At 41.7% G+C, this 12,813-nt stretch overlaps 1 protein-coding gene across 3 annotated transcripts in view; it reads right to left on the reverse strand.

Moving 5' to 3' along the window:
- Nucleotides 1-12,813, reverse strand: part of pla2g7 (phospholipase A2, group VII (platelet-activating factor acetylhydrolase, plasma)) — a 112,233-nt gene that overhangs the window by 60,131 nt on the left and 39,289 nt on the right. For all 3 annotated transcript variants that reach the window (XM_078541567.1, XM_078541564.1, XM_078541565.1), the window contains exon 4: nucleotides 9,685-9,778. In XM_078541567.1, the coding sequence (XP_078397693.1) occupies nucleotides 9,685-9,778 (94 nt within the window). The remainder of the gene's footprint in view (nucleotides 1-9,684; nucleotides 9,779-12,813) is intronic.

Raw genomic sequence — 12,813 nt, forward strand, 5'->3', positions numbered from 1 at the left:
GAAGCAGCTCCGGGCCTCAGGGAGAAGTTCAAACGTGCACTCGGTGTATGTGCGAGGTTCGCGCTCACTCTCCTCTCCCATCTGCGCAGGCAGTGCTGAGCGCTGCCACTCGCGTTTCACGCTGGGCAGGCCTTATTGGCCCACAAGTGTGAAATCGCAGTCCGGCTCTCCGACTGCCCCCCTCGAGCCCGCCCGACAAGGGTAAAATTCTGTCTTGAGTTTCTTATTCATGATGTTTTCTAATCTTGAGCCCGACATGGTAATTTATTTAGTAAACATACTTTCATGTGGGTTTTTGTCAAAGGCTCCTGCAAGCTCAAACAAACTGCAGCTTGGGATATTTTATTTGTAACATCCTTAAAGTGAAGGTTATAAGCAGAACCAAGCCCTCCTTCATCCATGCTGACACATTAACCCTTATTAAATTATTAGTGCTGAACTACTGTCAAGTATAAATATTATTTAAGCTGTAGCAACGTTAGCTCATTCACATATTTGCTCACTAACAAGCCTTTGTAACCTCTCCAGTATCCAATAAATCATTCATTACAGAACCTCCTTGTGGGATATAGGCTATCTGGCCCAAGTGAGTTTAAACCGTTGTGCTAACTTCCTGGACGTACTTCCTCTGTACAAAAATATTACTGCTCCTCCATTCCTCTTTGTCACTGACCAGGCCAGTACTTATTGTCAATCCCCAATTGCCCTCGAGAAGGTGGTGGTGAACTACCTACTTGAACACTTCTGAATGGCTAGTTAGGCTATTTTACAAGGCAGTTAATAGTCAGCCATATCGTTGTTTGAGCTGGAATCATATGTAGGCCAGATCAGGTAAGGATGGCAGATTTCCTTTCCTAAGGGACATTAGTGAACCAGGTAGGTCTGTATGGTAAATCAAGTAGTTTCTTGATCACCATTACTGACATTAAATTTGGATTTCAAAAAAAAGCTAAAGAGATTAAATTTGAATTTAGATACTCTGCTGCTGTGCTGGAAGTTGAACTCATGTCTCCAGAGCATTCATCTGCATTCTGATGAGCCACATTTCCAATATAATATCAAATGCTCTTTCTGCTGTAGTTACTTTCAATTGTAGAGTTTTTTTCTATTATTCATTCATGGGATGTGGGCATCGCTGGCTATGCCAGCATTTATTGCCCATCCCTAATTGCCTTTGAGGTGGTAGTGGTGAGTCACCTTCTTGAACTGCTACAGTCCTAATGGCGTAGGTACATGCAGTGCTGTTAGGAAGGGAGTTCCAGGATTTTGACCCAGTGACAGCGAAGGAACAGCAATAAAGTTCCAAGTCAGGATGGTGTGTGGCTTGGAGAGGACCTTGCAGATGGCGTTCTTATGCATCTGCAGCCCTTGTCCTAGGTGGTAGAGGTCACAGGTTTGTAAGGTGGTGTCGAAGGAGCCTTGGTGAGTTCCAGCAGTGCATCTACTGCCACTGTGTGTAGGTGGTGGAGGGGGGTGAATGTTTTTTTAAGGTGGTGGATGGGGACCACCAGTCAGGCAGGCTGCTCTGACCTGGATGGTGGGAGCGTTGTTGGAGCCGCACTCATCCAGGCAAGTGGAGAGTATTCCATCACACTCCTGATTTGTGCCTTGTAGATGGTAAGGCTTTGGGGAGTCAGAAGGCGGGTTGCTTGCCGCAGAATTCTCAGCCTCTGACCTGTTCTTGTAGCCACAGTACTTAATATGGCTGGTCCTGGTCCAAACCTGAATATTGTCCAGGTCTTGCTACAAATGGATACGGACTGCTTCAGTATCTGAGTCGTGGCCAATGGTGAACATTCTGCAATCATCAGCGAACATTCCACTCCTGACCTTATGATGGAGGGAAGATCATTGATGAAGCAGCTGAAGATGGTTGGGCTGAGGACACTATCCTGAGGAACTCCTGCAGAAATGAGATGATTGACCTTCAACAACCACAGCCTTCTTCCTTCGTGCTAGGAATGACCTCTAACCATTGGAAAGTTCCCCCCCTCCCGATTCCCATTGACTCCCATTTTGCTAGGGCTCCTTGAAGCCACACTCAGTCAAATGCTGCCTTGATGTCAAGGGCAGTCACCCTCATGTCGCCTCTTGAGTTCAGCTCTTTTGTCCATATTTGGACCAAGGCTGTAATGAAGTCAGGGGCTGACTGGCCCTGGTGAACCCAAATTGAGCGTCAGTGAGCAGGTTATTGCTGCATAAGTGCTGCTTGATAGCACTATTGATAACACTTTCCATAACTTTGCTGATGATTGAGAGTAAACTGATTGGGCAGCAATAAGCCAGCTATTATTTGTCCTGTTTTTTGTGGACAGGGCATAGCTGGGCAATTTTCCACATGGCCGGGTGGATGCCAGTGTTGTTGTTGTACTGGAACAGCTTGGCTAGGGGTGCGGCTAGTTCTGAAGCACTATTGCCGGAATGTTGTCAGGCCTTTGCAGTATCCAGTACCTTCAGCTGTTTCTTGATATCATGTGGAGTGAATCGAACTGGCTGAAGACTGGCATCTGTGATGCTGGGAACCTCTTGAGTAGGCAGAGATGGATCATCCACCTGGCACTTATGGTTGAAAAATTATTTTATTCTTAAAATTTCTAGTATTCAGGTAAAGGCATTTAATTATGGAGCCTACTCTTGTCTTAAGTTTTTTAATCCTCTTTCTTAGTCATTATTCCTAAATGTATTTCCTGAAGTATCTTATCTTGTCTTTTTCCACGAATTCCTGCAAAGTTCTGCTTGTTCATAGTGACAGTCTGACCTCCTCCACTTTTGATAAATGACTATGCTTTTTTAACCATTTGAAAAACTTGCTAGTAAATTAATAGTAGCTTGTTAACGTTTGTAAATAATTCTGACTTGCTCTGGTCAGTTAATTTTAATCTCTCTGCTGCAGCACAGAAAAACATTGTAATCAGCCCATTTGCTTGATCATTGTTTTCAGTGTGAAGTTCATATTATAGCAGGGCCACTCCCTCACTGGACTATCACACAGATGGCCTTACAATAGCTCCAGCCTGTTAGCAGCAAGGAGGATGTGTTTTTCTGCAGATAGAACAAGCTGCTGGAGATAGAAGTTATATTTGCTGTACAGCATAATTTGACTAAACTGCCATCCACCCACATCAGCCAATTGCAGTGGTGAAAAATATGAACATGTCTGATTCAGCATTGCTGATATGAAATATTCCACTCTTTTCTTCTGCTCCCATTTCCTGCTCTGATATGGGAACAATTACAACATACCTGGGCTATGAAACAATAAATGCTATGAAATCTCAAGAGTAGGAGGAAGTTAGAATAAACAAAACGTTTATTTGTAGCTAGACTTACATCACACAAGCACTGATTTAGCATCAAGATAAACATTTGTATATTGTACGCTGATTGGTTTTGCCATTGCCAGCTATTATTTCAACTGAAAGGGCTATTATCTGGGATACCGGCATATGGGGAACGAAATTAGAAACACTGACAATGATAGAAATGGTCATTTGGTAGTACAGAACTTGAGTATTGCTGAAAAAAGACACATGTCTAAGCTTTTTGTCTTGCACTCATCAGGACACTCGCCAGAATACCAATATAAGGGGGGGAAAACACCAATTTATACTGTATGCGAAGAGAGTGCTGGTTGGTTGGCAAGTGGTGTTGCCATGGAGAATGTGCAACTGATGGTGACTGACAGTTAACTGCCAAGCATTGTTTGAAATTTAAACTAGACAGCTTGACCCTGATTGGTCAAGAAATTGCCCTGGGGAATGAGTCAGCGAATGGCTGTCACTTATTTTGTTTAGCTGAACAGGCACAATGCATGTACATGTTCTTTCTGTCTGCAAAGAGCCGTGTATATTAATATATATGTAGCTTCCAGTACACGCAAATGTGCCACATTGCGAGCCCAGCTGACAATCTTAAATTGATTGTCAGCATAATTCTTAGCACATTGAGGATTATTTAGCAAATGCTGTCCAATCAAGGAATCACATCTCAAGTTGGACACTGTGTTTTGAGTTTTGCACGCACGGGCTGGTTGTGTACAGCCTGTACCCTGTCCATTGCAAACAGCAGCTGGGACATGCTGTTTTATACGATCCACCAGTCTTTGGGACATACCGCCCACATATCTAGCACACACTAGCATTGAAATTCATATACCACGTTACTTATTTGTTAGATAGGCAGAACATCTTTTTGGCTTGACGGCAGCATCCTGTTAGTGGTGAATACCACTCGTGTTGCTACACAGTAGCATTGTGAAACAGCTAGCTTCACCTGTTGCTCAAATTGAGATACCTTGCCCTTCCAGAGTAATCTGAGGTAGAATGGGCACTTTCCAAGGCTGAAAGTGACAGCCATAGGACTGTTCATGAGTTTGTGTGATATACAGTGCAGGGTAGATATTATCCTGCAGGATGCATTTGATGCGCCCTATTTCAGCAAAAAACTTGCATGGTGAGCAAATGGCTTGGGCCCTATTGACAAGGTAGCCAATAAGACCAATCTTATAGCATGTGGAACTGTAAGAATCCCAATGTGTATATTGACCAGTGAAGGTAGGCTTGCGGTAGACCGTGGCAAAGAATCCCCTGGCAGATTTCTCAACTAGTACATTAAGGAAGGGGAGTTCATTTGACTGCTCCATTTGAAAGGCGAATTTGAGTGCAAGATGGAGCCCATCATGACATGTAAGGAAATGATTACATGCAGCTGCAAATTTAAATATAGCAAACATGTCATCCACATATCAGAAATATGCGAGGGGTAGGAGGCTGGGTGTCATTCCATCGAGAACACGTTTCTCATGGAACCCAACAAAGATGTTTGCGAGAGCTGGGCCTAGAGGAGATCCCATGGCAACACCATCTATTTGGACAGATATGGTGTCATTAAAACTGAACTCAACTGCGTGAGTTGCTGAGTTCATAAGTTCAATGAACACCGATTCATGCAACAGCGGTGGGTCTCGGCGGCCATGATATTGAGCCGCAGCGCAATATCCATGGCTTCCTTAAGTGGAACATTGGTGAATAGGCTAGCAATGTAAAATGAGCATATGGACACAGCATTGCTGTCTATGTGCAAGTCCTGTATGATCTTTGCAAATATGTACCTGGAAAACTTGGTCAAAACTGGTTATAACAATTCACCCAACCATTTGGCCAATTCACGTTACACAGAACCAGTCATAGATAAGATGGGATGTAGAGGGACATCACTTTTATCACTTTTGTTTGCCTCGGGTAGCCCATACATAGGCAGATGCAGACGCAGCGAGCAGTGAGGACAAACTCCATCATATATATCACTCGGTAGCTCATTGCTTTTACACAAGTCCAGCAAGTGTTTCTTAGCTTCCTTTCGAGCTAGGCAGTCCAGTCATGTTGAGCGGCAGGTCCAATGAATATGAATTTGGATCCGTCATTAAGAATGACTTGCATTTTGTTGATGTAGTCACACTTGTTAAGGATGACTATTCCCTTTGTCAGGTTTACTGATGTGTATGTCCGGGTTGGTCGTAAAGCCTCGCAATGCTGCAAGACATTTGGGTCGCATGTGAAAGTCGGGCAGGTCGTTAGGAATCCTGCAATATGTGTGCTAGATCAGCTAGGCATGCTTTCAAGGATTTAACATCTTCAACGGATGCTGGTTTGTGGTGAGATAGTTGGGGGTAAAGGAGTTCAAACTCAGCTAATACCTCTTCCCGTTTGATCTGGGATGGAGGCACACCAAAATTGAAGCTATGCGCAAGAACAAACTCCTCACTTTCGAAGAGTGCGTGGTCAGAGAGATTTGTTACATGATTAGTGGCCTCATCAACTATGTTGTCAAACCGCTTCCACTTAAGTGAGTTTATGGTGCGGACGTGTTTCAAAGGGTGGTGTTTATGGCGTGGGCAAGCTGCATAGTTTAAATTTCAAATAATGCTTGGCAGTTAACTGTCGCCATCAGTGGTGCATTCTCCATAGCAATGCCACTTGCCAAACAATCAGCATTCTCTTCACATACAGGATAACCTGTTGTTTTCCCCCTTATATTGGTATTCCTGTGAGTGTCCTGATGAGTGCAAGACAAAAAGGTTAGACATGGCTCTTTTTTCAGCAATGATAGAAATCTTATTACTAACCACCAATAACCTAACTCATTAATTATTACTGGAATCTTTAGATGGCCCTATACATTCCTATGCAAAGAGTGCTGCTTGAATGCTAAATTATGCTGGTGGGCCTTTTGTTGCATTGTGCAAGGTACAAGGGACAAACTATTCTATGACAGAAGTATTTTATAAATTTAAAAGAAGTGTTTATGCAGCTACTGCACTACAGTATTGTGCGCACAGTAAAGCACAAATGGCTACCAGGACAGTGGTGTGATGTAATGAAAGAGATAGGTTTTTTGTTGCACCCAGAAATGTGTGGGAAAAGAGTGTTCCAAATATAAAACAGGAAAAATATACAAATGATTTTATTACCTTACTTCTCTCATGGCCAGGAGAATCAATGAAAAGGATGATATACAAAATGTTTTATAGCAGCAATGTGGTTGACTCTTAATATGCCCTCTGAACAAGGGTGATTAGGGATGGGCAATAAATGCTGGCCTAGCCAGTGATGCCCACAACCCATGAACAAATAAAAAACAGTGTTGCACTTAGAAACCAAGTGCAGGTTCACAAACATTCACAACGTGTCATAGCCAGATTTATTAATGGTGCTTCTCAAAATTGCTTTGCAACATTTGTAATTTTTTTCCCTCTAATGCAGAAATTTTCTTGCAAGGTTTCCTTCTGGCTCTCTGAAGTCACTGCAGGATAAAGTCAAGCATGACATGAGCACTGGTTGGGCTTTCATTCTTAAGAATTCTGGCAACAATTAGGCAACATCCTGACAAATCGCAGAGTTTAAATGCAGAAAGAGTTGCTCATGTTCCCCAGTGAGCAGATACTGCAAAGTTGTCGGCCAGGTTGCAACAAAACGGAGCTACAGCCGCAGTTAAATTGGGTGGGTTGGGAAGTAGCAACTGCAGATTCCGGTTGAGTGTGGAGAAGTGAAGACAGAATAAGGTTCAGTCAGCACTCCACAACCTCTTGTGCGGATCACTCAGTAAACCTGAAGCATGATAGTTAAGACATTTGACTTTTCAGGGTCTCAAAGCTTTCTTTGAAGCACTCTTAAGCAGTCTGTACAGGATTGGAGATGTGGAATGAATACAAACCCAATGGTTTTGCAAGGAGTAAGCGCTGGAGTGAGTCCAAGAGAGTACAATATGTTTTCACAAATACTCAATTTATTTCCTCATTTAGGTTATAAATGTGGATGGTCTTGTGGTGCAGTAGACAGCCTCCCTACCTCTGAACCAGAAGCTCTGGGTTCGAGTCCCACTCCAGGCCATGGAAGATGCATTCATAACATGGACAAACAGGTTGATTGTCAACCTAGAAATCCTTCCGACGTGCCAATGGCAGAAGGTAAGAGAGGGAGAGGTTCCTGGTCAGCTATGCTTGATTTGGATTGCCACCCCTCAAGCTACAGCATCTGACTTCAGGCTAGCTACCTATTCCAGGCAAAACTAGCTACGAGAAACAGGGGCGAGTATGTGTTTCACCTGCCTCATAAGTCTCTAGATGCAGGAAGTCTTGTAAATCTATGCTTTAAATTTAAATTTTGTGGCACGTATAGTTGGTCAGCAACTAGAAGGCTACAAAATAAATGTGAAAAAAATTATAAATAGAAATTTGCAATCTTTTTGATAAATAAAATTTGAGCTAACAAGATTTTTGCAGTTGTCTCGAAACTGAGTGAGTTAGGAAAGTGCTGTGTGAACAATTTTCCCACTCCCTACAGACAGAGTAATACAAACTTGTATATACACGAGTGAATTTTGTTCAGCTCTGCTTGCAGTCAGTTGTGGAATATAGTTCTGGACAAATTTATATCTTGGGGGAAAAAAAGGGTCTGAAGAGGCAGATGTGCCAAATTTTTAAGCGACTGTCGCTACATGCAAGACTTAAAAGATGTAAAGTGTTATGAAATAGAGACAAGTTAGTTATAGTCATATTTTGTGGGTGTTAGGAATGAGTTTTAGGTTTAAAATTTAAGTTTAATTTGTATTTCTTATTTGTGTGTTAAGAAACGCCAAATTGAGTTTTAGTTTGACTTTAAAAGGTGCTTGCGTTTCTAATGAGAGTTTTACAACTGTAAGCTAAGATAAGCAAACAAGAGTAGGAAAAGAAAAGTGCTGTTGCCTAGCAACAGGGGTCCAGGGAGGCAGGTCCCTCCCACAGACACACACACAAAGCTAGAAATAGCAGTTTTGGTTTTGGAAGCTGTTGGAGTTCAGCTGGCTTTGAAGGCAGCTGCCAAACAGAAGCCACCTAGAAGGGATAGCTAGCCAGTCCCAAGCTAAAATTGGTTGAAAGTAGCTTCCAGAGAGAGACTGGAGCAAAAGGGACAGATAGCCAGTCCCAAGCTAAAGAAAATACCCCAAAATCCAGGGGAGTGGAACAGGGGAAAGCCCCAAGCAGACCTTCTAGTCAAAGGAAGGACTAGAACCTGGAAAAGGTCCTGTTAAGTGAAGTTAAGAGTGAGGGGTAGAGAGAAAGGCTCCAAGCTTTAGATTTAAAGAGACAAAAGCTGCAGAAAGCAGATTTAAAGTGAGAACAGCTTGCAAGAGGCAAGAAGGTCCAAAGAGATGGCTGAAGGTCTGTAACTCTTTGCTATGGGCATGTGAAGCAGTGGTACTATTGTCGGCTGTGTCAGGTGAGAGTGAGTGCATGGAAGACAGCTTGAATGCGTGTGGTGACCCAGGGAAGAGGAACTTCAGAAGAAGAGTTCGAAACCCTGGAGATGAACCCTTGCAGAAGGGGTCTGAGAGAAAACATCGGTTTGGGAGAAGATTCCAAGGCATGGCCTTGGAGAGTGGAGATTAGGAACCCTTGTGTGAAAGACAGAGTTCAGTGAGACTGGTTGGTTCATGGTATGACAAGCGTCTGGGGGGAGTGGAGGAGTGATCCTTGTTGAGGTGGCATCTATCACTTGGTTTCAGAGTGTGGTGTGTCTGACCACAGGGTGCCTATTGGTACATGGACTGTGTACATTAGGGTATAAGACAGCTTCTGTAACTTGTGTTATCCTTACAAATCTGTATATATATGTACAGGTATATTTGTGGGTGAAGGAGTATTGTAATATAGTTCATCGTTTCTTGTTTAATAAATGTTTTATTCTTTTGTTAAAAGTTTATCAGCTGACTCCTGTGACTGTGTTCAGTAGCTACTCTCCACATATCTAAACAAACAAATAAAAGTTAGGATCTATCAAGCTAGGTTCCACTCTGGGATCAGACTTGTCCAAGGGTAACCTCAGCAGGGATCATAACAAAAGTAAAAGGTCAAGCAAACAAAATTAGCAAGGGTTAAAGTACAAAAGTTATAAAAATTAATTATGGGCATTTTAAATCACAATACAGCGAAATGGGATAACTTCGCTTTCATGACATTGGTGAAAGTGAACCTGCGAGTGAACTACTGTTACATGCAGGCTGGGCTAGCGATTAAGAATCACTGTGAAATTACTAGTTGTAACTGCTGTGCGTCAAGATTATTTTGCTCCCTACTGATCAATGGACGAAGCTTTTTAAAGAAGAAAAGGTGTGTTTGTTAATGATCTTATAATGCAAAAGATTTACCTGAAAGCTCCAAGGCCATGAGAGAAAACAACTAGAGGATATTTTCCATCACTTTTAAATGGGGCATCCCACTCCACAGGAACTCTGTACGATCCTGTCAAGAAAACAAATGATTCAACTCTACTGCTGGTGCTGGAATGTTTGGCCAACTTTCCTTGTTATGTTTAATGTAATTGAAAGCAAAAACTAGCTATTCAATTTGAAGGGTAACTTTTGTTTTAAAGTTCTCTGCTCTAACTTAGCATAGTAAAATGTTTTATATTCTTATTTTCCACGTGAACAGACTAAACTGACTTGATTAATAAAGCTTACAAAAAAGAAACTAAATGCTAATAACTTGGTGATGGATGTAGGTATAGTGAAACTTATCCTTTCATAGTCCACTTTCCAAATAGCTTCAAAATTTCTAAACCAGTTTGATATAACTTAGCTAATTTTGTATCATAACAGAAGTGATATCACAGAATTTTAACGGCACAGATGGAGGCCATTCGGTCCATCGTGTCTGCACCAGCTCTCCAAATGAGCATTATGACCAAGTGCCATTGGCCTGCCTTTTACCTGTACCCTTGCACATTGTTTCTATTCAAATAAGTGTTTAATGCCCTCTTAAATGCCTCGATTGAACCTGCCTCCATCACACACTTCCAGGCAGTGCATTCCAGACCCAAACCACTCGTTGTGTGAAAAAGTTTTTTCTCATGTCACACTTGCTTCTTTTGCAAAATATTTTAAATCTGTGCCTTCTTGTTCTTGATCCTATATGAGTGGGAACAGTTCTCCCTAACTATTCTGTCCAGCCTCCTCATGATTTTGAGCATCTCTATCAAATCTCCTCTTAGCCTTCTTCTCTCCAAGGAGAACAGCCCCAATCCCTCCAATCTATCCTCATAGCTGAAGTTTGTCATCCCTGGAACCATTCTTATAAACTTCTTCTGCACTCTCTCCAATTGTTTACATCCTTCCCATAATGTGGCACCCAGAATTGTACACAATATTCCAGCTGAGGTCTAACCAGTGTCTTATATAAATTCAGCATAACCTCCCAGCTCTTGTACTCCATGCCCCTATCAATAAAGCTCAGGATACCATATGCGTAATCAAATGCTCTCTCCACCTGTCCTGCCACCTTCAATGATCTATGCACATAAACACCCAAGACTTTCTGCTCCTGCACCCCCTTCAAAATTTCACCCCTTATTTTATATTGTCTGTCCATGTCCTTCCTACCAAAATGCATCACTTCACACTTCTCCACATTGAATTTCATCTGCCACCTATCTGCCACTCCACCAACTTGTCTATATCCTCTTGAAGTTCCACACAGTCCTCCTTGCAGCTCACAATACACCCAAGCTTCATATCATCCTTAAACTTTGAAATTGTCCCCTGCATGCTGTTATGACACAGCTTGTAAAGGCTGAGTTATTTAAAATCCCAGAGGGAAACTTTAAACAACTGTCATATCCTATATTTTAAACTGGTATGTTTTGAGTTGCAGCTTTAAATTCAGGAATAAGACCACCAGTTTGAGAGGTTTTTATATCAAACTAAATGAAACGTATTAATTTACAACGAATTTAACACATACACATGGCTACAAATTACTACTATCATAACTTTTAACAAATTCCCAAATTAATCTCCACTAAGGTAACAATAACCAATAGACTTGAACAGACACCAGGCAAAGCATTTTTCACCTTACGAATTCAAAACGAGGTTCCTTTCAATCTGGTTCCTTTGCAGACAGTTGTAGGCTTACAGCTGCTTAGATATTACATGCCTCTGACCTGTACACACAAACTCCTTTCTGTTACACTCTGTCTTCCCTTTTGAATGTAAATTCTCGTTGTATCACCAGGCCCTTTGAACCCCTTTCATAGTACCAATGTTATTAGTAATATAAACATTGCTTGGTGTCTCCTAGCTAGATGCAAGATTTCACCTCCAGTCTTTGAATGCTCTATTCAACAAAATGCAAACGCACCCTTTACCTTACTGTTTACATCTCAAAACTACTATACATCAAAGCACCCAGACTAGCTGGCTTTAATCCAATGAAGACACACACAGACTAAATCTCTTCTACTACAAACCTTCCTGAAAAATATCCATTGACCATTACTCTCTGCTTCCTATTTTTCAGCCAATTTTATATTCATGTTGCTACTGTCTCTTTTATTCCATGAGCAATAGCTTTTCTCACAAGTCTGTTATGCAACACTGTGTCAAATGCCTTTTGAAAGTCCATGTACACCACATTAGTAGCATTACTCTCATCGACCTTTTCTATTACCTCTTCAAAAAACTCCAGCAAGTTAGTTAAACACGATTTCCCCTCTGGAAATCCATGCTGGCTCTTCCTTATCAACCCATATTTTTCCATGTGACTACTAATTCTATCCCAAATAATTGTTTCTAGAATCTTGCCCACCGCTGAAGTTAAACTGACTGGTTTGTAATTGCTGGGCTTATCCTTACAACCTTTCTTGAACAAGGGCATGATGTTTGCAATTCTCCAGTCCTCTGGCACCAACCCAGAGTCAAGGGAAGACTGAAAGATTTTGGCCAGAGCCCCTGCAATTTCTACTCTCACTTCCTTTAATATCCTTGGATGCACCTCATCCAGTCCTAGCGTGATGTGGCATACATTTTATAAATAACAGCTCCAGGCAAGGAGTTTCATACAACTGTGGCAAATATCAAAATATTTTAGCATGAAGGTCAACAATTCTGTTTAATAATTTTGGGCTGTGGAGCACATGAAATAAATCAATCCACAAGATCCCCAGTTTTGATATTTAAAATGAAAATAGGGAAGGAGAGTGGAAGAAGGGAGTGGCAGGAGATTATCTTTCATTGGGACTAGGGAAATGATTACCAACAGTTTCTGTGAATGATTAGATGATCGGAGGAAAAGTAGCCAACAACAAAAACAAAGAAAAAATCAGTTCGAGGGTGTCAAGACATATGCAGCAGACCCAGCTTGGCAAAGTAAACTGACTAATGCATGGCTACAAGTCTGTGATAGAATGCATGAAGCGTCAAAATATGCTGTTACCAAAAAGAATTGTGAGCACTATCAGTCAGGAAAACTAAGGCTTGATGAACAAGAAAGGAAAATAA

The sequence above is a fragment of the Cetorhinus maximus genome, chromosome 5, assembly GCF_964194155.1.
Source record: "Cetorhinus maximus chromosome 5, sCetMax3.hap1.1, whole genome shotgun sequence".
Classification (NCBI taxonomy): domain Eukaryota; kingdom Metazoa; phylum Chordata; class Chondrichthyes; order Lamniformes; family Cetorhinidae; genus Cetorhinus; species Cetorhinus maximus.